Genomic DNA, 25817 nt, shown 5'->3' with positions numbered 1-25817 from the left:
AGGTGAGCAGAGCCATGTCAACAAAACACTATTCAATACACATAAAGAATTCTGTTTCAACAAATGATTTCACTTGAAACCAAGCAGCCTGATCTGGAGGACAGCTCTCTAATCAAACAGAACTCACACTGTATCAACAAACATTAATCGACTCAACTGTAATTTAAACGCATGCAAATCTGAAGAATTAAGGCAAGCTTTTAATTAGTAAAGAAGGGACTCCTCTGATGTGTGTGACGCCCGGAGGAACTATAGAAACAGGATAAAGGAAAAGAACTCCGCATGATACTGAAAATGTGTTTTATAACCATTTATGTAGCTCATTAATATTCATGTTTGTATAGTGTGCAGATTTATTCAATGTAAAATGAGCAAGCCTAGTGGCCATATTTACCATTGTAAATAAAACTGTATCGCATGCATAATTGTCACATTATGCATATGGTGCAGGTTGTGTCTAATTGTTTGGTGGATACAAGGTGCTACTGTTTGCTGTCTTGTTAATGGTGTTGACCTTTTGTTTTGTTTCCCTTAATTGAAAGTCTAAATTTGAAAGCGATGAGATTGCTGAGGAGAATTTATGACCCTGAATTCCTGATTGGTTTGACATTAACCTTTATACTGTGCCAAACCTTAAAGGGACAGCTCACCCCAAAATTAAAAATGCAGATTTTTCCTCTTACCTGTAGTGCTATTTAACAATCTAGATTATTTTGGCATGAGTTGCTAAGTGCTGGAGATATCAGCCGTACAGATGTCTGCCTTCAGCCAGTCTTACCAAAAAAACAGGCGTATTGGTCAACTTTGACAACAGCTTACTGAGACCCATACTTGCGTTTATTGTAAGGCTGCGCCCTCCGTTGGCTGTAGTAATTATCACGGGAGCAGAGGGGGACATAAGGCAATGTAGTATGTAAAACTACAGTCTTTGTATTGTTGCATTAAGATGGAAGCAGTCCCTCAAAGGTGGGCAGGAAGGTTGGTGGATGGGTCAAACACGTACAGAACTTTCATCCACGAGACCAGTGTCTGTGACCCGAAGTCAACATTGACGTCTTTTGATAACATAGTATGCTAGTACGTGTAGCGTAACACTTGACATCATCTGTCATGTGACATATGTTGTGTTACTTTAGTCACAAAAGTCCGTACTTGAAGCCAAACCATGATGCTTTTTCTAGACTTAACCCCCTAGTTGTGTTGCTTAAAGGGATAGTGCACCCAAAAATGAAAATTCAGCCATTATCTACTCACCCATATGCCGAGGGAGGCTCAGGTGAAGTTTTAGAGTCCTCACAACACTTCCAGAGATCCCAGGGGAGAGGGGGTAGCAACACAACTCCACCTAATGGAGGCTTACGGCTCCCCAGATTCAATCGTCCAAAAACACATAATTGAAACCACAAAATATCTCCATACTGCTCGTCCGTAGTGATCCAAGTGTCCTATGTGTTTTTGGACTTTTGAATCTGGGGCGCCGTCAGTGATACGGTTGGCGGGTGCAGTTTGGTAGACAGAAAATAGTTCTTACATGAAACTGCTGACAACATGGTCTGTGGATTATCTTGAGTGACCAGGTCATGATTTCTGGAAAGAGACATTACTTTCTTGGAGCACCTCAAGGCTAATACCATAGATGTCAGTGGTTCCCAACTGGTCAACTGGGGTCCAGATTTCTCCTTACTCATTAGCTCAAGGTCCACACAGTTTAATATTTTCAACATCATACTTGTCGTCTAGCTAATTTGCTGTCTCTGTCAAGTAGTTGTCCGTTAGTCATTCACTCTACAGCAGGAAATGGCACTTCAAAATAAAAGCTCTGTGCCGGAAATTCACTGTACTTAGAAACAGTGTGTTTTTTACAAACTTGGCATGTTTGTGAGTCCCTTGCTGTCCATTCAGAATGGACCCGCAACCCATCTCTGCAAGGGATGTGAGGACTCTAAAACTTCACCTGAGCCTCCCTCAGCATGTGGGTGAGTAAATAATGGCTGAATTTTCATTTTTGGGTGCTCTATCCCTTTAAAGGTAACCATGAAGTTTTATAGCCTAACAGCAACCATTTCAAAACGTTAAGGACGTGATTAAACAGCGACTGTTAGGATGTAATGTCATAATAATTATATGTCATTTTAAGGATGTTTTAGAGGTCAGTGGAAATAAATCTATTGTGTCATTTAGGTATAAAAGAGCATTGTGTAGATCAGTCTTTCTCAACTGGTGGGTCGTGGTCCAAAAGTGGGTTGCGGGTCCATTCTGAATTCTGACAGCAAGGGACTCACAAACATGCCAAGTTTGTAAAAAACACACTATTTCTAAGTACAGTGAATTTCCGGCACAGAGCTTTTATTTTGAAGTGCCATTTCCTGCTGTAGAGTGAATGACTAACGGACAACTACTTGACAGAGACAACAAACTAGCTAGACGACAAGTATGATGTTGAAAATATTAAACTGTGTGGACCTTGAACTAATGAGTAAGGAGAAATCTGGACCCCAGTTGACCAGTTGGGAACCACTGACGTCTATGGTATTAGCCTTGAGGTGCTCCAAGAAAGTAATGTCTCTTTCCAGAAATCATGATGTGGTCACTTAAGATAATCCACAGACCTTGTTGTTAGCAGTTTCATGTAAGAACTATTTTCTGTCTACCAACCGTGTCGCTGAGCAGAAGGAAGCGTGCATCTACTCATGGACAAGAGGCTCGTGCTTATGACAGCGTGATCTGTAAACATTACGGCGTCCTCCTCGGCTGAGCTGTTATGTTTGTTAGCTCAGTGATGCTGGATGAGCAGTAGATGCATGCCCTCTTTCCTCAGGATGATACATTTGGCAGCTGTATAGTGCTGTAGAGAGAAAATATCTCCAACATGAAACTGCTCACAACAAGGTCTGTGGATTATCTTGAGTTAGCGGATCATTATTTTCAGAGAGAGATATTGCTGTTGAGTTTTTCAAATGTATGTTTGTTGGGTTGTGTTTGGCTCTTTGAGCACCTAAAGCCAAATGCCATTAGCTGCCTTATATTTAAGAGAAGGCAGATATCTCTACAGCCGATATTTCCAACACTCAGCAACTCACACTAAAACAATCTAGACTGATAAATAGCACTACAGGTAAGAGGAAAAATAGGTTGTTTTGATTTTGGATTGAACTGTCCCTTTAAGTTGACCCCTAAAGTGGATAAAAATTATCGGAGATGCCATTTTTATTTTAGGAAGGCAAAAAGGAGACCCCTCCTTCCATGAAAACTTTGCCCTTCTCTTGTTTTTGATTGGAATGGCAAGAGGATACACGTTGGCATCGGTGAAGCATGACGAGTGACGACAATATATCTTCCTCCTCTTCCGGCAGCATGTCTTTACATCCAAATCGAGACTGCAAAATCTAACCTTTAAACGACAAAAATATTTCACTCCTATCACAGGATGGATCATGTGACAGTGATGCACAGTTGTTTGCAGTATGCATTCATGATATCCATGCTGCACCTCTACGCGTTGAAATTCTAGAAGTTAACGTCTACCACCTTCATGCCCGTCCCAAGGAGAGCAGGTGAAGTATCCAGAGCAAAGGTTAAGTAGCAGCAGCACAACCAATCAGTCAACCATTCATTTGAAAGAAAAAGTCACTGAGGTTTTACACACAGTGTTACACATACAGAATGAGTGATATGTTTGAGTGGAATATTTTTGTGCTAACAAACGTAAGTCACCGTATTTTATTTACGTCATGAGCACCGGTGCCTCAGTGTCAAATAAATATAGATAAGAAAGAAAGATAATCCTTGTACAATCAATTTAATTGCTTTATAATTCTCATAAGGAAAAGAAAACCCCTTTTTATATTATTTATAATAAGAAATGCTGGCAAAAGTATACTTTGCATTACTTTTTCAATCCTCATATCTCAAAATTTCAAATCAGCCTCACTCTCCTCTTGACCTTCCTGTTGCTTGATGGTGAACATAACTATTGTGTCGGACTAAAGGAGCATGAAGGATTTTGAAGACAAATATTAACACATGAAACCCATTAACGCATGAAGACTTCAGGGAATGCCTGTTCAGAGCAAGGTCACTTACATGGTCACTGAATGCATCATTGAGTTTGGTCATTAAAAAAAGTACATATTGTGTTTGTGAATGATTGTACATGTGCTACCTGGGTCACTGACTATAAATGGATTCTCTCAGGCGCACAAGCATCAAGTTTACAAAGAGATAAGGGTGGATCCTGACATTTTGGGGCAAGATTTTCAATTTTACATGAGTAATTGTTTTTCTTTTACTTACAATTCAAGTTAAGATTCATATTTAAGTGTTTGCTTCACAGTAACTGATCAGTAACAAGGGCTCTGTAACACTAAACCCACCTCTCCATCGTAGGCACATATTTGCTGTGTAAACCTTTTTTTTTTCATGATTGAGTTTAATGTGGTGCCTGCTATTAGATAACCAGGCTTAATCTGATTGCAGTTTAACAAAAGGAAATGAGTCACCCTGCCAGAGCGGCAACCTCCGGGGCAGAACAATAAAGCCAACACAGGAGTGTCAATAACTGCAGTTCTTTGAATGGCCACTTGAGGGTAGCTCCAGAAGCCAGCCAGTCCCCAACTCCACAGCGTAGATAAACATGTTTACAGCCTGATACAAAAACAATTTTGGTTTTCTACAGCTAATTTCCCTCTTCAACAAATGGCACTTGTATAGTGCTTTTCTAGTCTGCCAACCACTCAAAGCACATTTTACACTACATGTCACATTTACCCATTCACACATTGGTGGCCAAGGCTACCACACATGGTGCCACCTGATACTCACCAACTATTCACACACACTGATGACACATGTCACCACCACCACCAATTTGGGGTTCAGTATCTTGCCCAAGGATACTTTGACATGCCGACTGGAGGAGCCGGGATCGAACTGCCAATCTTCCGAATGGTGGACAACACACACTACCTCTGAGCCACAGCCGCCACATGAAAGCTGCATGAGATAGGCGGGGAGGGTCTTTATATAACTCACCCTTTTTCATTTTATTAAGGCTTAAAGTTATGCATAATTAAGGGTGTGGTCATTTTGAGTGACTCTGGATCTCATTCAGATCCACCACTCGCTCCTCCACAGCTCCAACCTGTCATCCAAACAAGGACACGTCTTGCTCCGAAAAACCAAGATGGCGACAGCTGAAATGCTGAACTTGAAGCTTAGAAACAAGCATCCACAAACCAATGGGTGACGTCATGGTAGTTATGTCCATTATTTAATACAGTCTAAGCTCCTGCCATGATTTGGAATTATCCAAAAGGTACTAAATGTCATAGTTAAGCATGTGCAAATAGAGCTCACATATTATCAAGTTAAAGTTGCAAAGATTATTTACATGACAAATTGTTACCAGTTGTTTAGATTGGGGTTTGCATGAGACATTTATTTCCTATTGCATGCTGATTCTGTAACTCAAGAAGTGACTGGGAAAACATTCTCAACAATGGGTGCTCTGACAAGATGTCCAACAACACAACCAAAGGAAGAGTGTGTGCACATCCAGGCAAAAATATCCAGGTGGAGCAGTAGGCTATTTGTTCAGTTTTGAGTATTGGCTTTCAGAATATGAAATTGTAATGCCCACATTCTGATACAATTTGAAGCTTGTAAAAGCATGATGACACATTGCAAACACTTGTCAGCTGCACCCTGTTGCTAATCAGCGCCACTCTCACTTCCTTTCTCTATGTCTCCCTGACGTTCTAAATGAAAGGCTGAAAGTAACAAGGAAGGTTCTGGGACAGTGGGTTTTCGTCTGATTTCAAACCTCCGAGCAGCTTAGAATCGCACATCAAAACTTCATGTTTAACGTTAAACTTTAGTCAAAATGTTATACATTATTAGTTTGGTTAAATTCTCCAGAATTCAATCACTCAGTCTCCCTACCTGTGAAGCGGTCCTAGAGTCCAAATATATGTCCATTCTATAATTATATATATTTCTTTAGTCTGTAAGGGTCTAATGAATGTCGTGTTGTGTGAAGTCCATTGCTAACTGAATATGCTTACAACTGCAGTTCGTCTTCCTGTGCTGTGTTGTTCAGTATGCTTGTTTTCAATACCTCACCAGTTACATAATAAAGGTGTCCCTGAGATTTTCTGTGTATCTTTCACCCCAAGGTGTCCCCTGAAATACAACATGCACTCCCAGTTAGGACGGCAACTCCATTGTATCTTTGTGGCCACCGTACTGCAAAGTTTAAAGGTCTTTTTCTCAAAATCCTGGCTCAGTGACAGTCATTGTGTAATGTGTTTTGGTTGATATTTGGATTACAAAAACAATACTGGTTTCATCAAAAAGGAAATAATCTCCTCTTCCCAGCAGAGGTTTTATATGGTTAGGTTAATGTGACTGAAATGACAGAGCAAGTCACATATCAGTTATAGGTCTGGGTCCTGAAAGGACGGTGTCTGGGTCAGTTGTTGTATCGAAATGTGTTTCCCACACTTCACTGCAGGCCACAGAGAAGGTCTGCACACTATAGGCTAAAAAAAAAAAACGTTTAAATTTGCTTTCCTCTTTTAAAGGCAGCATGAGGAAGATTGTGTAGATCGACACGTAGCCTTAAACATAAAAAAAGAGATAAACTATTCATTTAGAGTCATCAGTGTGCAGACAAACAACACAGCCAAGTCATGAAAACGTCATGTAATCTCAGCCACATTAAAGCCACTGTTTTACAGACATAACAAGCTGATGATAACCTCAGTGTGTCATGATGTCAAACAAGAAACCAAAACACTCAGCAGTGTTCTGTATGTTCTGTTTTATTATTGAATGTATTGTTTAGTCCGAGATGCAACTGCAAACTTTCCAAGAATCTACTTATCAGACCATCTGATAAACACAGAATGTAACAGCTCGATATTTTTTAATGATCCTGCAGTTATGAAGAGAAGAATATGCATTTTTATTAATTGCTGATATGAAGAAGAGGCTAGAGCAGAATGCTGCAACAGATATGAGCTATGACAGAAGAAATTATGCCTGCTTCCTTTCAGTGACAGTGTAGATTTGTCCACACAAGAGACCCTTTGTGTTGCCTATACGTTGTTTATGTAATTATACAAGTGACAAATGTCTACAATCAAAGGAAAATTGAAATAGGATGAGAGTTACAGATTGAATTATGGCATCAGAAATGATAATATTTAAAACAGAATATAATTTTAGGTTGTCGCTGAGAGAGATTGGTATCACTGATTCAGTGGTAGGCTGTCAATGGGACAAAGGCAAAATGATGTGTGCATAAATATGTTTGGTTAAAACTGTCCTTTGCTGTTTTATTATGAAGCATGCAAGCTTTTTTAAAATGAAAGATGCCACAGGGGCAAATTTACTTCTGAATATTCCCTGAATTTGATATGTAATCCAATCAAAATAAAGCATCTTTTGATTGTGTCATTTAGAGCAGTGGCTCCCAAAAGGTGGGCCATGGTCCAAAAGTGGGTCGCAGGTCCATTCTGAAAGGACCACAAGTGAATTGTGAACTTGTCAAGTTTGCAAAAAACACCCCTTATTTTGAAGTGCGGCACAAGCTTTTATTTTAAAATGCTGTTACATGTTGTGGAGCAGTGGTTTGCCGTGATGCCCATTCACATCTGCTGTTGGATTTTGTGAAAACGGCACGTTATTATTGCAATAGAATAACAATCAACTGGGCCTATACAAAGAGTTATGATTGCATTTTTAATTGACTGATTTAACTCTGCTTACAAAATGTAATTTAATTTAATTTAACTTAAAAAACCTTCACACGGAACCTATTTGTCGCTGTTCGCGGACAGAGGCCCCGACTGGCCGCCAGTGTGAGGGATGATGACATTTAAAAGGATGGATTGCTTTATTGTACAAGTCAAATTACAGAAAAAGCACCAGTGAAGACAACCTACCACCAAAAGAAAAAAAAAATTTTTTATTGCCTTATGTCGTGATAAGAGTGATAACACAAGTTATAGAAGCTATTGTGCTCAGATATACAGGTGTGCCTTCAGATTTTGGCTTACCCTTTGGTGTGCCTGCTGTCGAGAGAGCTAATAACAGACACCTACTTAACAGAGACAGCAAACTAGCTTGACGACATGTATTACGTTGATTATATTAAACTTTGTGGACCTTGAACTAAGGACAAATCTGGACCCTGTGGCTGGACCAGTTGGGAACCACTGATTTAGAGTCATTAATTATCCCATTAAGAGTCAATCCACAGCTGGTTGGAGGTTTAGATTTAAGATTTCCAGGCTTCTACAAGTGAATCGTCTTTTGTTGGCTCAGAGCAAAAGTCGTGATCCAGCGAGGCATGTGAAATACATGCAAGTGTAAAAGAAGAAAAGGGAAAAAAAAAAAAGTGTGCTTCCACCAAAAATAGTTTCAGTTTGGCAGCTCTCACACTTTTGACATTTTTTTTCTGAAGGAGCTGGAGACATTTTTTCCCCTCAGACACAGGAAGGCGGTGAGAATGTTATGATTTTGTGGGAGGCATGGCCTCAAATGTTCTCTGCAACATCGGGCAGTTCTTACATTATAAGCCATGTAGTTTTTCACAGGTCTGCGACCCCTATTTCCCAAAAATCAATGGGAAAAAGGCCAACCACAATATACAGCTACAGCACTGTTACAGCTACAGTTACCAAGGGTGTGGGGTTTGTTTCAACACTGGGGCGGACATATACGATACAGAGGGCTTTGGGGTTATCCGCCAGAAAATGTTGAGTGCAGAACACTAATTTTTATGCATCAATTTATGCTATAAATGTCTTTGATTTTGTCACAAAGAAAGTCGTCTGCTACTTTCATGTCATGTGAATTTCCCCACCACGAAATCTACACCTATGACAGTTACTCTACAGTTACCAATTTAGACACTTGAGCTGACAAAAAAAAGGGGAGAGAAATGGCACTGTACTTTATTTTTAGTCATCTGACATGGTTTGAGTTCCTTCTTGTACGAGCGTCACCTTGAGCGATGACAGAAAACCTCTGTGAGAGGAGATAACTTGTGTTTAAGTTATGAAGTTTAGAAATTCTAGCATGTTCTCAAGACATTCTTAATATATTGTTGTTTTAATTCTATTTATTTATTCATTTTCTTACAGGTCACAGTAACCCCAAAACAAAAGGACTGTCTTTGATGAAAACAGTTGAACGTATAAAAGGAAGGAGGATCTTTGCATTCATCCCACATGGATACTGTTTGATCAGCATGAAGATGTTTATCTTTCCATTCATACCGAACAGGCCACGTGTCTATGTGGAGGCTTATCATGGAACATGAAGAAAAACAAAGTGTGTGCGTGTATTTGCCACTGTGCAAACACACACTTAACCACTTGATCCAGATAAAATAGAAGTGTGGAATCTTATTTGCGTATTTCTCAACGCAGACGTAAACGTAAGGTTTATGGTTTCCCTCTAAACCTGGATGGTAAACCAGGACTTTGTTGGCATTACTCCTCAGATCCTACCTGTTACTCAATAACAAGACTGCTGGGTTTTTTTCAACTACGAGGTGACTTAAGTCAAAAGGACAAATCACAGCACTTATTTTATTAATCTGCTCTTTTTATCCTGGCTGCTTCAATGAATAAAAACAAAAATAATATTTTAATCTTACCAGAGTGTCTGTGAGAGCGAGCTATATTTTTACCAGTGGTGGAATAAGATCCTACACCTAAGTAAATATAGCAATATCACACTTTAAATACACTCCAATGTACCTAAGGACCTCTGTAAGATATTCTGAACATTAATATAGCAGCAAACAGCTGTTTGCTATGTCAAGATATAGTAGAGTGACGGCGTCCTGAGCAGAGCATTAAGTCATGCTCCCTGTGTGTGCGTGTGTGTTGTAATCCGAGCATCTTTTTTCCTTTGTTGTGGTAGACGGTCTGGCCGTGCCTGCATGTTAGTGCATGTGTGTACTCCACTGGCTAGCTAACAGCTGCTGCGAAACCAATATGGCAGTTCGGCGATGATAATGGGAAGCATTGCGGAAAGCGAATGCTCAGCTCTGTCTGCAGTGTTGCCATTGTTCATGCTGTTAGCACAGTTAGCAGGTATGCAGGATTTATACTTGTGCGTCGATCCACGCTGCACCTACGGCGTTGGGTCTGCATTGATGTAGAGCCTGCGTCGTACCATACGCCGTAACCTGACATGCAGCTCCCTAGAAATGTGACTACACGTCGTGGTGACGCAGACCTCCTGTTTTTGTAAGCTGAAACCATTTCCCTCAGTGGAAATGAAGCTTTTATTTACTTTAATTTCACAGATAAGAAACAATACATTGTGAAGACAATATAGAATCCACATATAGCATTTTAAGTCTTGTGTGTGATTTATTCTGGTTTCATATGAGCAGAGGAAATCTCCACTCGTCGCTAGGCTAATTCATACAATGTAAAATGCCATAGAGTTGTGCTAATAACATTAGCATGTTGTATTTGTTTGGAAAACGTGTTTAGTATAAGACAGTTGTTTTGTCAGTGAACCTTGTGAGTTGTAATGGAGCTGAATTTTGTAACTTTACCTTTGTTAAATGTTGTTCTTGTCTCTGGCTTTATATGATGAGAGGAAAAGTCTGCTAGCCACCAGGCTAAGTTATACAATGTAAAATGCCATAGGTTTGTGCTAAAAATGTTAGCATGTTGTAACTGTGGGGGAAATGTGTCCAGATAAAGACAAGTGCTTTGTCTATGAATGCTGCAAGTTATAGTGAAGCTGATTTGTGTACTTGTGTTTGAAATTGTCTCTATTAAGCCATGTTTAATGTGTGTTTAATGTGTGTTTTGAATCAACTCCCGCTTAAGCCACCTCTATGTTGAAAGCCATGTAGAGATCTCTGAATAATGGATACACTCTGGATGTCATATAGAGCGCCTTTAAAGTATTCAAGTAAAAGTACTTGTTATTTAAAGTAATCTCTTTCAGAGGTTTATGTTATGTTATGCTACTCTTACCTTTCTTGCATTTCACACAGCACTTAGAAAAAGTTTGAACATCCACAACACCTGCCTCCCTCCAAAGTCCCATCCCCCCTCCTCCATTACGTCCTCATTACGTCTATGATAGACGTAGGCGTTGGCATGGTAACGTCAGATACATGGAAGAGGGGAGCGAGTGTAACGTTACAACTGTTGTTTATTAAATAGCGATGATGTGAAGGTGATGAAGGAGACTCCGCTGACACCGTCTTGCTTGTTGTGTTTGTGAAATGTGAGACAAAGTAAAACAGACGACAGAAAGACACCCTAGTTGGACTTCACCAATCCTTGACCTGGGCCATAAATACCTTCTTGACCCTGACCATATATACTTCTTGACCCTGGGCCCCTAACTAGTCATCTTGTTCCAAAGCATCACAGTAGTGCTTTTTAGAAGTGCTGTAAACACCACACAACCAAGACAGTCAAAGGCAACCCCAGAGTTTTAAAACTCAACTGGAGTCAGTTGTAGAGTAGATAGTAGCGTTAACGTTACTAGTAAGTGGAAACGCACAAGGAAGATAACGTTAATGTTTCAGAGGCTACCCTACAGTATGTTGGATGTTACGTGAGGGGTTACGTCAGTCGGAGGCCTCCACGTGGGGAAGACAGACAGGACACTCGGCCAATCGTTGCATTAGGTCTGAATGCAATGATTGGCCGGAGTTTTCTTAGAACCATATGAGAATGGTATAATTATTAGTTTGTATCTCAGGTGGAATTCACTTAGATTTTAGTGTGCCATCAGCCTATTAATAGCATTTTAACAAAGAAAAGCGTAAAATTTCCAGAAAGGTAAGAGAACCTTTATGTGTAAATTAACAATGTAATGTAGGATGACCTTTTTTAAAAAAAGATGTTTTAAATAGAGTTAGTAAAAATGGTCAGTATGTTTTGAAATTGACAAAACAGTCCTTTAATGTGTACTTGGTTTTGTAAATATTGTGCTCACTGCAGCATGTTTTCAAAGCTCTGATATGACTAAGATGCTGAGGCTGACTGAGTCACTGTGCAGCCGCACTTTGTGCAACAGTGCCACTGTTTGCACAGCAAGCAAATCTCACGACTCCTCCCCCTGTGCAGGCTGTTTAATTCCCGTGAGGTGATGCCCAGCTAGTAACTTAATAAAGCTGCTGGATGCAATCCCGGGGCACAATGTGTGGATCATGTTCGTCTGACAGACCTGCTCTCTGCTCTCCTCCTGCACTCACACTGCCTGCTGCTTTCCTGTAAGTACTTCAGGGTCACGGCCATTTCAACTTGTAGTTGTGATGAAGGGGGAGATGTGTCTGCTGGTTGAATAACTCAGGACTTATGAATGAGAATACATCACACACAACGGGGACAGAGAGAGGGAGAGCACATTATTGCATTGGGTAAGTTTTAGCTTTTAGACCTAGGACAACAAATGACTGAAGTGTCAGTGCAGCTTTGTAGGCTTGGAGGTTTACTAATATTTTATTTTCAGTATTTGTCTCAATGTGCAGTGACTTAACAGATGCTTCAATTAATGTAAATCATGTTCCCTTTATCATTAATAATCAAGAGATGTTAATTTTTCCTGCATCCTGGTTAAAGTGCAATGAGTGACAGCAGTTTAACGCTGTACACTGTGACTGTAAGTGTGATAATTTGCCCCTGTATACAATGTTTAAAGAATGCTCTGTATGGCATTTTGTGATGGAAAGTCACTGGCTTAAATCCCTAGTGGAGTTATAAATGTTGTGCCCAGAGGCAGCCATGCTGATAGGGTTCAGTACATTTCCAGCCACATGCACACACCAGGAATACATAAGTAGGCTAATCATTCTGTTCATTATTCTTTTTGCCAGGAGGTTCCTGTCCTGGTGTAACTGTCACAGCATAATGGTGGCATTTAAAGGGATCTGGACCAAGGACTTCTGGAGGGCTGTGTCTGGAGAATACCTGGCCACTCTCATCTTTGTCCTTCTCGGTCTGGGCTCCACCATCAACTGGGCTGCCGGGGAGGAGAAACCTCCCCCAGCTGACCTAGTCCTTATCTCCCTTTGCTTTGGCCTGAGCATCGCCACCATGGTGCAATGTTTTGGCCACATCAGCGGCGGACACATTAACCCGGCGGTCACTGCAGCTATGGTTGTGACGAGAAAGCTGAGCCTCGCAAAGGCTGTGTTCTACGTGGTGGCTCAGTGCCTGGGCGGTATTACAGGAGCTGGGATCCTCTACCTAGTCACACCTGCTGCTGTCAGAGGGTCCTTCGGTGTCACTACAGTAAGAAGAACCATAATCATGTTTTACTTGTGTGAATGGTACGTTTCGTTGCAGTTAAATTCATTGGGAAAATCTTCTTTTTCCAAGGTGAACTCCAACATCTCATTAGGACACGGCCTTCTTGTGGAGCTCCTTATCACGTTCGAACTGGTCTTCACTGTCTTCGCCACCTGTGATCCCAAACGCTCAGACCTAGGAGGCTCTGCTGGCCTTGCTATCGGCTTTGCTGTCGCTATTGGCCACTTATTTGCGGTAAGTACCCTCCAGTAGGTTAGGTTTCAAAAACTCCAGCAAGAGAGTGGCCAACTACATTACATACAAACAGTTACACAAACTTTATATTCAAACTGTTCTATAAACACACCAACCTTAGAAATCCTCTGCCACCGCATCTACATATCAGCGGACACCTCCTGTGCTCCCAATCCTGAAACACTAATTCAAAGGACTCATCTCGAAATCTTCTCAAATTCAACACACCACATTAAAGTATTGCAGAACAAAGACTACTTCCAAGTGTGAGCCCCCCTTCAGTGTGCGCTGAAAGCTGGAGCAGTGATGCTTCTTGAGAAAGAGCAGGTGCATCAAAGCATCTATTCTTCAATGTGTGATATTGTACGCTTCTCACTGATTCACACCCACGTGCACATCTTTATTGGAGGCTGCCATCGCATAGCAACCAATCTCTCGGGGCTCCCTGAACCCTGCAGAGCAAATGAATGCACAGGGAAATAGATGTTATCTCTCTCGCGCTGTTCAACTGATCTCTCCCTGGGTCTGTTTAGCAAATGCATATCATGACTTGCATTAGATGTATTTTTCTGCAGTATACAGGATGTTCTGTGAGTCAAAGTAAGACAGTATCACACCTAAAAGCATATCTCATAGGATGACTTTATACAGACGTGTGATGTTTTATCATTTAGACTGAAAACAATGTCATTTTGTGTCTTTTAGATCCCTTATACAGGAGCCAGCATGAACCCTGCTCGATCCTTTGCACCTGCGCTGGTCACGCTTAACTTTGAGCATCACTGGGTAAGAGATACTTCACTAAGAGGATAATTTTTCTTCTGGGACTTTGCATGGCCAAAATATTACCCAGTTACTCTTGATAGTTGCTGGGTCAGTTTCTGTGTGACTATCAATCCAGTATAATAAATCAGCTCTTCTGCGGTATCATAAATCAGCGCACTGATTCAAATGTCGTGTCATGGTACCGTGCCAAAATGCTCTGAAATCATTTGCAGCTGCTAATGATGTTGTCCTGAAGAGGGCAAGCTCTACCACAGTACAGGCTAGTATGCCAGGTTGAAACCTGGTAAGGTCACATTTTCAGCACCGCTGCCAGAACAGCAAAAACAGCTGTCACCTAAAAATACAATCAAAGAATGGTCTTTCACTTATATCAGTGAATGCAAAGAGAAAAACACGGTGAGGTGGTTTAAAGACTAGCATATAGGCCTTGAATTCATGACTTCATGCAACAAAAGAAGCGCCGTCAAATCACAAATGCACGGTACAGCATTCTGTCCTCCAGCTACATAATGAGATGTCACTGGAAACGATGTAAAATCACATGATTTTTTTTGTATCCTGGCAATTATTTCCACTGAGCTATTTGCAGACAGCATGGTGTCAGTGTTGTGTGCGTGTGTATTGGGTGATGTGCTCGGGTATAACACTGTCACTAACTGTCACTGTGGCTGGTATCATATTCAGAAGTGTCCTCTCTTGGACACCGATCTACCTGCTTCTGATTAAGGCTGACCCTATTTTCCCAAGCTGTAGTGTAACCAGGCAGGACAGTCTGACAGTACTGGTAGCGATGCCAGTGCGGCATGTTGTCGACAGTAATAAAATTTCTCCCATGGGTGCTGATTAACAGACGTGTGAACTCCAGTCACATGACATAGAGTCAAGTCAGAATTCACTTACGAATTTGATCACTTGCAGCTTGTCTTGGACTCAAACACCAGTGACTCATGATTTCACTTAGATTCGAGCCTTTGGACTTGAAATACTTGTTACCTTCCCCCAAGCCCAAAGATGAAGAGGTATGTTATTTGAAAAGCGTAATACAACTCAATTTGTTTTCCTTTATTTACTGAATCAACAAATGTTAATGCTATGCACTCCCAACAAGCCAACACACATCCATTCAAGCTGCCGGAGAGAACCATGAAGAATTAACAGTGGGACAAAATGATGCCAAAGATAATTAGTTTGCATACAAAAACTACAGGTAGTCAACAAAGAACAAATTGCAATATGCAAAATGTGTGGGTCATAAATTACCAACACGGTCTCACTCCAAAGTCGTCAAAATCCGACGCTTAGGCAGCGACTTGTGACATCAGACACTGTCAAAAAAAGCCGTCATTTAACATCGGCATGATACGCGGCCGGTCAGTGCAACAGGAACGAAAGTTAAAGCGGTTGAAAGTCCAAGTAGGGCAGGTGGGAGGGGTGGTGGATGAGTCCAATAAACACCGACTGTCACCTGGGAGAGCAGTGTTCGTGTCTCCTAAGATTATAAAGCCAAACCCTGTTCTTTTTTCCTCAACCTAACCAAGTGCGTAAGTTGTTGGACAGAAAGACAAGTCAATTTGCGTTGTTGTACTGACGTAGTGTGTTTATTTTGAAAGGGACTATATGTAAAGGTAAATGTCCTGTGAAAAAGGAAGTGTATTTTGAATGAAAGCAATGCATGTAACAGGCAGAACTTGACACGGCGTCCCAGAACATCAACAACCAACGCACCCAGGGTACCTTTCACGTCGCATCAGGACGTGGAAAGTCCATGTGTGACAAGGTCGAAGTGAGAATGTGTTGAAATTATAGATGGAAGTTGTTTTAACAAATAAATACAAATTTTAAAAAGCATTTGTGATATGTGTACATTTAATATATTATTATTTTGTTGTTTAAATGGCATCACAGTTGGTGAAGAGTGCATTATGACTTGTATAGGTCTTGAAACTCAAAGGTTAGGATTTGGGACTTGACTCTGGACATGCCTGTCTTGACTCGGGACTTGAGTGTGAAGACGTGTGTCTTGCTTGTGACTTGCAAAACAAAGTCTTCCCACATCTGCTGACTAATTAATTTGTTTATTTGTATTTTAGGTGTACTGGGTGGGACCAATCCTGGGTGCCATCCTGGCTGCTGGCCTGTATGAGTACCTGTACTGCCCTGACCCTGAGATGAAGAAGAAGCTGAAGCAGGTCTTCCAAAAGGACCCGTCAGGAAAATACAGGGAGGTGGAATCAGACGAAGTTGCCATCAAGCCTGGATCCATCCACACCATCGATGTGGAGAAAGCCGAGAAAAAGGAAGCTTTCCAGGACTCGACGGGGGAAGTGTTGTCCTCAGTATGACTATCACGTGCACTGGAAATGGAGACCAATCTGTAGCACAGAATGACAATCAAAACTTCGGGGTATCCATCTTAAGCTTGTCCCCCGCCCCCCTCCTCCAAAGCAGAATATCCCTCAACGATTTTTGTAGCAGTGTTGGCATGCGGCACACATTGCATGCTGCAGGATGACAGCCCGCGATACGTTGTGTTAGGGAAATATGTGTGGGGTCAACCAATTATGTGGGGTCATCATGCTGAATTGGAGAAGTGAAGAAGAAAACGCAGGCTTGTTATTTTTGGATTAGTGTCACATTTGGTCCATGTACTGTATATGTAATAACAGGGGGAGATTTTCCTTGTAATCATTAAGCACATTACAGGTCCCATGCAATGTAAGGCAGCTCTGACAGGCTTTATTATCAGAGCTGTATTACAGTGCTCTCTATTTTCAGTGCATTAGTCAGGGAAACAACAGTTCATTCATCTGGAAACACTCTGTAAAAGTCTCTCTCCACTTTTATTATGTCCATAATGATTTTATTTTTTCTACTTTCTTGAAAATGTCTATTTTGTAGATCTAGATTTGGTTCTTGTAACACGTCTTATTTCTCTGTATGATCTGCTGTATTTCATGCTCACGTTTTTAAGTTATTGAGAAGATATTTGGCTGATCTATCTTTATGATTTTGTGTTCAAATATGTGTTTTATGCTCACAAACTGGAAGTGCTATAATATGTAAGAGATATTAAGTTGTAATAATAAAGTTTTGTATTACTAAGCCTTTATTTATGGTTGCTTTTTGGAGTTTTGAAACATGCAAACAGGTTGCACAAACCTCCACCTTCCTCACAACCATAAGCAATCTGGTGGACTGTATCTGTGAGGCTTTCCACTACAGTCACTTGTTTCTGGTAGCAGCAGCTGTGCACTGTGCAGACGAAAGGTTCAGATCAATGATGGATTGGCTCATCTACCTTTAGATTATGTCTCCCCATGGCCAGATAAATGTCCAGGATGCGTGCTCCTTGTGAGTTAAGTCTCTGAGAATAGCTTCATGTAATCTCATTCTATCAGCGGAGAGCAGAGGAAATGATACCACTTTGTGCTACGAAATAGAGGTGATCTGTTATGTCTGCACTTTATTTCCTTCTCTAAAAGAACAGGTGCAATTCAATCTATTTTTTTTTTGTAATGTAGAGGAAATGATCAGCTCCACTGATCCTGCCGCATCAACTGAAGTTGTCTACATGCTGCAACTATATTGCGTTTGCAAGGCTGGAAAGCCGGTGTAATCCAGATACTAAATCAAAATTGTTTTACTCCTACACGGACTAACTTCCCCCCCATTTCACCTTCCTCCCATGTCAGTGCTGTCCTTATGTGTGGCAACAGCATCACCTACTGGCCACTGTGTGAATCATCTACTGTGCAGTGATGCTACCATTTGTATTTCTCCAGGGGAGGGCAGCCAAGAGCCTTGGATGTACAGGTTACACTGCAAACGTGGGTAGACACAAGTCAGTTTTATTCATAAGTCTGAGCCGCATTTCATTTGAAATTGGTCCAGGCCATTAATTCAGAACTACACAGGAGGATTAAGTGTTGCATAGCCCTATAACAGGAACCCAGTACTCAAATAGGAGCTGAGCTCACACTGAAATACTTCTTCTTTTTCTCCAGCCTTGGTATTCTTAGCATTTTGACAATTTTGGAGAGGATTCTTATTATCACCCATGCTGCCTGAATTAAACTCCAGCTCGATACTTTTCTGTATAAAAAGCTCGCAGACAGTTGTTTGAGTGGTGTGAGGATGTCGGTGGTAACGAATGCTGTTCTTCGAGGCCTACTGGAGTTGAAAATGGACATCACTGATTCTCTCAGCAGCACTATCCTTTACCTGGAGGCATGCAGCCTGTATCCCTGAAGGCTTCAGTGGCTCGAGGCCAGCACCCTCTCAGCTCCCTTTAATCATCTTTATAGCCCAAATAAATGAGTACGTAAATCTAATGTTCATGCATTGACTATTTCCTCTTGGGACAGACGATAGGGGAATGGGCTCACTCCGTTTTGATTTATCGGCCTTTGCTCATCTGAAGATTAACTAGGGAAGACAGGTGAGGAGAGCAGTCTGTTGGACTGGGAGTTTGGTTTTGTTATGAATTAAAAGTACTTATATGTGTCTTCTGTGTGCATACAGAGCAAGGTGTTGTTGAAATGCCATGTGGTGTGTTTCATACTCTGTAAAATGCCAATCAAATGTCATTAGGAAAATGTCCTCTCTGTGTGCTGACAAACTTCCAAAGGCTTGCTGCAGACACCTCAATTAGGAAAAGGCAAATAAAAAGTGACAGCAAATGATAGACCAGCACTTTCTCAGCTGTCTGTTTGTTAACATCACGGCTTATCGGCGAGATGTTGAGCAGAGAGCTGATAATGCGTGGACAGTCTTCACAGTGGCTGCCTCCGTAATTCATTAATATACATTCACAGTCACTGCAAATACCAACAATGCCTATATGATGGGAATATTGTTATAACCAGAGCTTCATTTGCACATCATACAGATGCCAGCGAAGTATATCTCAAAGTGCATCTTGTGCTTATCTAACTGGGAACAGGCAGATTTCTTGCGACTTGAGAATCCAGATTTTCAATTCCCCAGCATACAACAGAAGGGGCAAAAGATAAAACACACACCTTAAAGATCATTAGCAATTAATATTTGGGGATTCATGAAGAAAAACAGCGTTAAACACTTGTTTAATAATTCATACTATAAACAAGAAAGTCTCCCACTTCCTTAATAATTTAGACGTAAGCTAATGTTGATTTATTCAGGAAGGTCTCTGCCACCAGCACCGCCTGGAGTGCCCAAATTTGAATTAAAGTAGGACAGTAGCAGGCGAGTCTGTAATAACATTTGTATAATTTTATTATTGCTCTGGGCTCAGTTCATTTCCTCCTCCAGTAGCTGCGTGAAATTGTTTGATTCTGGAAACTGCCTTGAGTCTGCGGCTCTGGGGTTGGAGGGTGGTACAGGAACAGGAAGGCATGCGACTCTCTCTCTCTCTCTCTCTCTCTCTCTCTCTCTGTCTTTCTCTCTGTCTGTGTGTGTGTGTGTCTGATGCTGTCATACACATAAACACACACACACATACACAAGTAAACGTACACACATGCAGAGAGAGAGATAAATAACTTTGTTATTCTGGGTTTTGTAATACTGTTACATTGGCTCACTTAATAACTCAAGCTGTCTTGAGAATATGATTGATATTCTCACTCACCTTGTCACTTATGATAAATATTTCACTGCGTTTGTGCGAGACAGCTAGGAAGCCGAATAACTCATTCATTACATTATCAAATCATATAAATATGAGAGTTTGTGTTTACGTCTTTTTGCAGTAGGGAGATTGCCATTCCTTGTTAATGCTAGTCAAAGAAAGTCACTTCTGCTGCTCCCGTGCAAAGAGTTTGTAAAGAAGCTGATGTGATGAAATTCCAACTTTTTTAATCTTTACTGAATATTTCACTTCGTTTGAGGAAGAATTAAACTGCATCATCATTTGGAGGGTTAGAGTCTTATCTCATGATTTCTAGTTCGCGCTGTTCCTCTACTGTACTGTGATTTTGTTTACCAATGATGGGACTATCATTTACAAAATGGTAATTTGCAAAACTCTGATTACTCTAACACAAACAATCAAGTTTGGGAGGTATTAGCTCATGTAACACACACCTGAGACCCCGGTGGCTTTGACACAGGAAGGGCGGGTGGAGAAGTTCTGATTGGTTTCCTGGGGGCTCTGCTTCTAACTTCCCACCCGCACACATTCCCTCACAATCCTCCCCCCCCCCCTTCAATTCCTTTATGCAGAGAAGCCCAAACTGCAGTTTGATGAAACACATTTGTTTGACTTAACTCTTGCCTCGCCATCACGGCTAAATCTCGAAGGCCTGTCGGTGTAATGTGGCCCAACAGCAATTGGGTTAATGAGAGGATATATGTACAAGTGTGGGACTTGACCGGAGGAGCTGTTTTCCATTTGGGTTTGGTCTGCTCGTGTTATTAGGGAAACCTTTATTATTGTTGCCCTCTAGTGGGAACCATATAATAGGATTACATTTTATTAGAGCCTCCCAGCATTACCCAAGCAGCCCCCTCCTCTTGTCTCTCTTCCCCTCATAGTGGTGTCACTGACTCCTCTGTCCACTGTGGGTGGGATGGGTGTATTTGGGGCTGAGAGGTAAGTCAACAAACGGGGCTGCAAGTGATCCCATACAAAAGGAGATCCTCCTTTTTTCTTAGCTACAGAAAACAGACACTTATCTGTATAAAAATCATGATTTGTGATCACTTTTTTGTCAACTGTTTCATGAGCGGAACAGAGTCTGACATGTGCACCATGCTCGCTTTGTAAGCTGTAATATCCCCACTGTAACGGTGAGTCACAGACATGTACATGCACAGCTCCACAGAGTTTGCATATTGGAAGTTTCTGGAGTACAACATGAAGAAAGACACAACTACAGCACACAGGCTGGTTGATTGTCTTAACTGAACAATGAAGCTCCTCTGTAATATAATTATCATTGTTAATATTTAGCTTTCCAAGGCCGTGCTGGATGGTAGGACTTGGACTACATTGCAGCAACAGAGTCATTCTCCAGAGCTAAATTTCATTGTGCCAAAGATAATATTTGATGAACAGTTCTGGCCTAAAACTGTGCAACCCTGCAGGGCAGATTGAGTCAGGCTCTGGAGCAGCTTCAGCACTTTCCCTTATCCATCCCACTCCCTTACATAACCACAGGCCATTAGAGGGGTGTGGTGAGTATAGCAGCAGTTATTAACGTGGTCTGAGGCGAAACCAACATCTCTCTTAGTCCACGCTGGCTGGTTTGCGGGGACCAGGAGGACTGATGTCAATCAGTAGGTGCAACGGGAGTTCACCCTGTTTAGCCATGTAGATATTATGCGACAAATGAAGGTCATAAAGGTGTCTGGAGCAAAGCAGTATCTTACTATATTAAAATACACATTCAGATGCCCTTAAGTCCAAACTACTGCTAAAAATATGATGATAAAACCTTCCTTTCAGTATTTGAACTGTGTTGAATTCAGGCTCTGAAGTGAAATGATATAACTTTTGCTAAATAGCAGCCACTTCAGTGACAAGTACAGGAAGTGCTGTCTAACAGGAGCACAAGAAAAGACGAGTCATAAAGTCAGCAAATGGACTCAGTGATGTGTGTTATACACCAGTATATTATCTGTTTAAAGAAGTATTTCACTGCTGGAAAGATTATCTTTCAATAAAACTAGGCTGTCTGTGCAGTTGAAAGACAAATACTTTTCAAATTGGTGCTACATGACCTGAGGAAACTGAGAAAAAGGGCTGCAGCATTTGCTTTTGATCAAGAAGTAGAAAACCTACAACTACCAGGATGCACTGCGCCACACCGGACCAATAAATGCTCCTGTACGTGTAGTGTGAGCTTGGCTGTTTTTCTACAAGGAACAATATGGCTCTGTGAATTAGAAGAAGAAACTATATATATATGACTTAGCACATAGTTGCAGGGCGTAAGGTGCAGACAGGAACAGTCTACATGGGACGCCATAACCAGGTGGCTGGCATAGTGTACAGGAACATCTGCAGTATGGGCTGGAGGTCCAAAGGTCACAATGGAAGACACCTCCTAAGGTGGTGGAGAATGATTGAGCTCAGTACTGCGGGACTTCCAGATCCAGACTGACAAACTGGTGATGGCTAACAAACCAGACATTGTGTTGACAGACAGACAACAGAAGAAGGCAGTGGTGATAGATGTAGTATTCCCGAGCGACAGCAACATCAGAAAAAAAGGAACAACAGTGGCACCAGTGGTAATCGGCACACTCGGGGCTGTGACCCCCAAACTGGGAGAGAGGCTCTGGCAGATTCCAAGTACATCTGAGGTCTCTGTCCAGAAGTCCACACTCTCAGGCCTCTGGTAGAGGACCTTGAGAAAGACACACCTCTGCCACCACCCCAATATGTTTATTGGAAAAATTCTACATTCACACGAAGAGATGGGCGGACTCCAAACTGGATTTTGGACTTTTCTATCAAGAAATACATCGATGTGGCACCACAGTAAGAAGCTTTAAGAATAAAATAAAAAGGCAATTAAACAAGTTATGTTTTGGGGTGACCTCTGACTCATCAGGTAACACGTGCACCCCATGTAAGCTGAGTCTGACACACTATTTTTGCTTTGTGTTTCTTCTTTATTTTGTTTTATTTTGCTTTACTTTTTCTTTAATTTTGTTTTTTCCTACCCCTGGTATGCAGTTTTATTTGAACATAATGCACCTTTGTTTCTCAAATAAAGGAATATTTTAAAAATGGAAACAATACGGCAGCTGGCTAATAACACATGATCTCAATTACAGTTGAACCATGTCAAGTCTCCCGTTTTGGCCCGCCATCCTCCCATATTAGTATTTTCTTGTAAATCTACCATGTTATAATATAATTTTAAAAAAAAACAAAAAGCATTCCTCTGCCTCTCCAAACTGAACTCTGTCACTAGCCTCACGAGAACTGCCACCTGCAGTAGCCTGGGTAACAGCTGTCGCGAGGTTAGTGTCGACAGCGGGTCTGGTTGACAAGTGGTTATTTTAGATTTCCTGTACACCTGTCTTAAAATGTAAGGGATACTGGAGCTTGGTTGGGGTGGTGGGACGGCTCACGGCGGGCGCCAGAAAATTTCCCTTATTTTCAAATCCAAAACTTGACAGGTATGAGTTGCACTAAAATATGTGTCTGAAAACATTTTGGGTGAGAAATAAGCAACGCAGTAACAGAATCTTGGTTAATATTTCATCAGCACTGCTTAGTTTTACTGTTTGATTTGCAGCCTCGGTGTATGCAGTACAGCAAAAAGTATGGCGCTTCCTGTTCACAGGTTCTTGTATTACAGCTAAACAGTGCACCAAAATATGCTTCTGAAGACATTTTAGGTGAGAAATAGACAGTACAGTGACAGAATCATGGTTTATATTTGATAAGCACTGCCTAGTTTTACCGTCTGATCTGAGTTTGTTCTGAGTTTGAGAGATTTGAACCACTTCTGTGGTGGCGGGCACACAAAAATGAAGTCCAATCTGTAGCTCTAGAGCCAGTGAAAATCCACTGCGTGACGATTTGAGTTGAGAGATCAGCAGGGAGATCTGGGCGCTGGTAAGATCAAGATTACCACAATACTATGCACATTGTTGTGATACAAAGCTGGTTTAAAATCGGTTAAGTGTCCCTTTAACGTTTAGTGTCGACCTAAGCTCCTTTTCATACCAGACTACGTTAGGATGTGGCTGAAAGTGATAAAGTGAGCTGGGAGAGAATGTGTTTTATTGTTTATGAACTGTTCATTTGCTTTAAATGTCAAATTAAGTTGTGACAGAAAAGATTTATAACCAAAGTAATTTCTATAAGTGTATGTGTGTGTGTCAGTTTCTCAAAATTCCAGCCAGCAGCATAAGTTTTCCAGGGTTCCTCTCCCCTCTCTCCTGTGTATGCATTAATATCCCTATGATGTCATTCAGGCAAGGCAGTTTCTGTTTGGGGCAAGCTCACATCTGCAACCAATCTGGATAATTTGTCCACCAAAATATGGTGCAGCCAGCCAGCGCTCGCCTGCTGTTGCTGCTGTAGCACTTAGGTCTGGATCCAAGGAAAATACTAACCCTTCCACATGCAGCGGCATTAGAACAATGGCTTTGTTTTTCGGTATCAAACACCACATGTATCCAAAGATCTCCGCTGGTTAGCTTCAACAACATCTGATGCATATTTTGAATACTGAAGTGAGAGGATCCCATTATGAATGGGCTCCATTTGTGTGTAAAATGGGTAACGCATGGGATTTTAAGGCCTGGGGGTGCTCTCCGTTCACTATAGTTTGTCAGACTAATGGCATAAAAATGTGTGTGTGTGCGTGTGGGATGATAGTTGGGGCATGGTGTATCCTGCGCCAGCCAGTAACCTCCAGGGCAAATAACTTCATTGTAACACTTTAATCCTGTGTTTGTTTTCCTGTGGGACACGCTGGTCAAAAAAGTGGAAAGTTTAATGGCCCTTGGATCGGATGGAAGGGATAGCTGGCCTTCCCTCAAAAAGCAATTCTGTTTATCATCTACAAAAGATGCTGTGAGAGGGAAACTCTTTTGATGAGGAGAACTGGAAAATGCTTTTGTTTGCACGCTCGCATCCATCAGTCACTGGGTCCCTCACGTGGCACTCGTATTCCACTGTTGCTCAAACTTGAGAACAAACTTGGATGGACATTAAGATACACAGCCTGTTTGTAAATATTTGCCTCAAATGGATGTTGTCTCTCTTTTTTTTTTCCTGCTTTTAAAGTTGGGTAGTGTTACAATAACATGGCAGGATTCATTTGCTCTCATAGCTGCTGTTAAAAAAGTGAATGCTCTCGACAGTAGGGGGCGCAAGAGCGGGCATTTTCAGCTTCAGTCCACTGTGTATGTGTGGGGATAACTGTTGAGAATGTATAGAAATAACTGTCAGTCCTAAATCCAGATGTGCGCAAAGTAGCACTCTGGAGTCAGGCGGAATAATCATGCACGTTCACATGAAGGGATTTCACAATAGGACTGACTTTAAACATGCACTTCCTTTGCTGACTGCATTCCCCAAGTAAATCTAAAAGCCTCAGAAGTGCCTCAATCTTCCTGAAATCATGCATGGTTGAACATTTGAAATGAGCTCGCACATCACCCTCAGGCACTGATTCAGACTTGATTGGGGCAAGGCAAGCTGCAAGTGCTTATTTATACAACTACGTCATTTGGAGGTTGTCCAAAGGGAGGGAAAGAGACCGAAAAGATTACAAAGGAGTGGGAATTTCATTAACCACATTCCATTAAATTAATAAGTTGATTTCCAGGCTAATCAACAAGTTGTCCGATGCACATGCTGCGTGGATGGCATGTGTTAAAGACGCACACAAGATAGGTTAGATGTTTGAGGGGTAGGAGAGGGGGGGGAGAAATCAAAGGACTCTACCAACAATCTATATAATTATCATCATCTGCTGCTTTTCCTCCCTGGCAAAGAAACACTCCATCCATTTGTAGCAATCGCCCGGGGGAACGTTACAT

General features: G+C 41.4%; 1 protein-coding gene across 2 annotated transcripts; it reads left to right on the top strand.

Moving 5' to 3' along the window:
* Nucleotides 1-12138: 12138 nt before the first annotated feature.
* On the top strand, nt 12139-17431 carry LOC125901900 (aquaporin-4-like). Of its 2 annotated transcripts, none has more exons than XM_049597910.1 (5): nt 12139-12265; nt 12869-13286; nt 13374-13538; nt 14244-14324; nt 16415-17431. In XM_049597910.1, exons 1-5 carry the CDS (start codon nt 12174-12176, stop codon nt 16664-16666), a joined length of 1008 nt encoding a protein of 335 aa, XP_049453867.1. In that variant the 5' UTR covers nt 12139-12173; the 3' UTR covers nt 16667-17431. The 2 variants fall into 2 exon arrangements, with proteins under 2 accessions (XP_049453867.1, XP_049453868.1); XM_049597911.1 differs by lacking the exon at nt 12139-12265 and adding an exon at nt 12272-12412.
* The last annotated feature ends 8386 nt before the right edge of the window (nt 17432-25817 follow it).

The sequence above is a fragment of the Epinephelus fuscoguttatus genome, linkage group LG15, assembly GCF_011397635.1.
Source record: "Epinephelus fuscoguttatus linkage group LG15, E.fuscoguttatus.final_Chr_v1".
Taxonomy (NCBI): Eukaryota; Metazoa; Chordata; class Actinopteri; order Perciformes; family Serranidae; genus Epinephelus; species Epinephelus fuscoguttatus.
This window is presented reverse-complemented; position numbering and strand designations above follow the sequence as displayed.

Excerpts from the sequence above, each read along its gene's own strand:
- LOC125901900 (XM_049597910.1), top strand. The coding sequence starts at position 12,174 with ATGCAATCCCGGGGCACAATGTGTGGATCATGTTCGTCTGACAGACCT. Across the intron at positions 13,539-14,243 it reads CTATTGGCCACTTATTTGCG|ATCCCTTATACAGGAGCCAG; the intron begins GTAAGTACCCTC and ends TGTGTCTTTTAG. Across the intron at positions 14,325-16,414 it reads TTAACTTTGAGCATCACTGG|GTGTACTGGGTGGGACCAAT; the intron begins GTAAGAGATACT and ends TTTGTATTTTAG.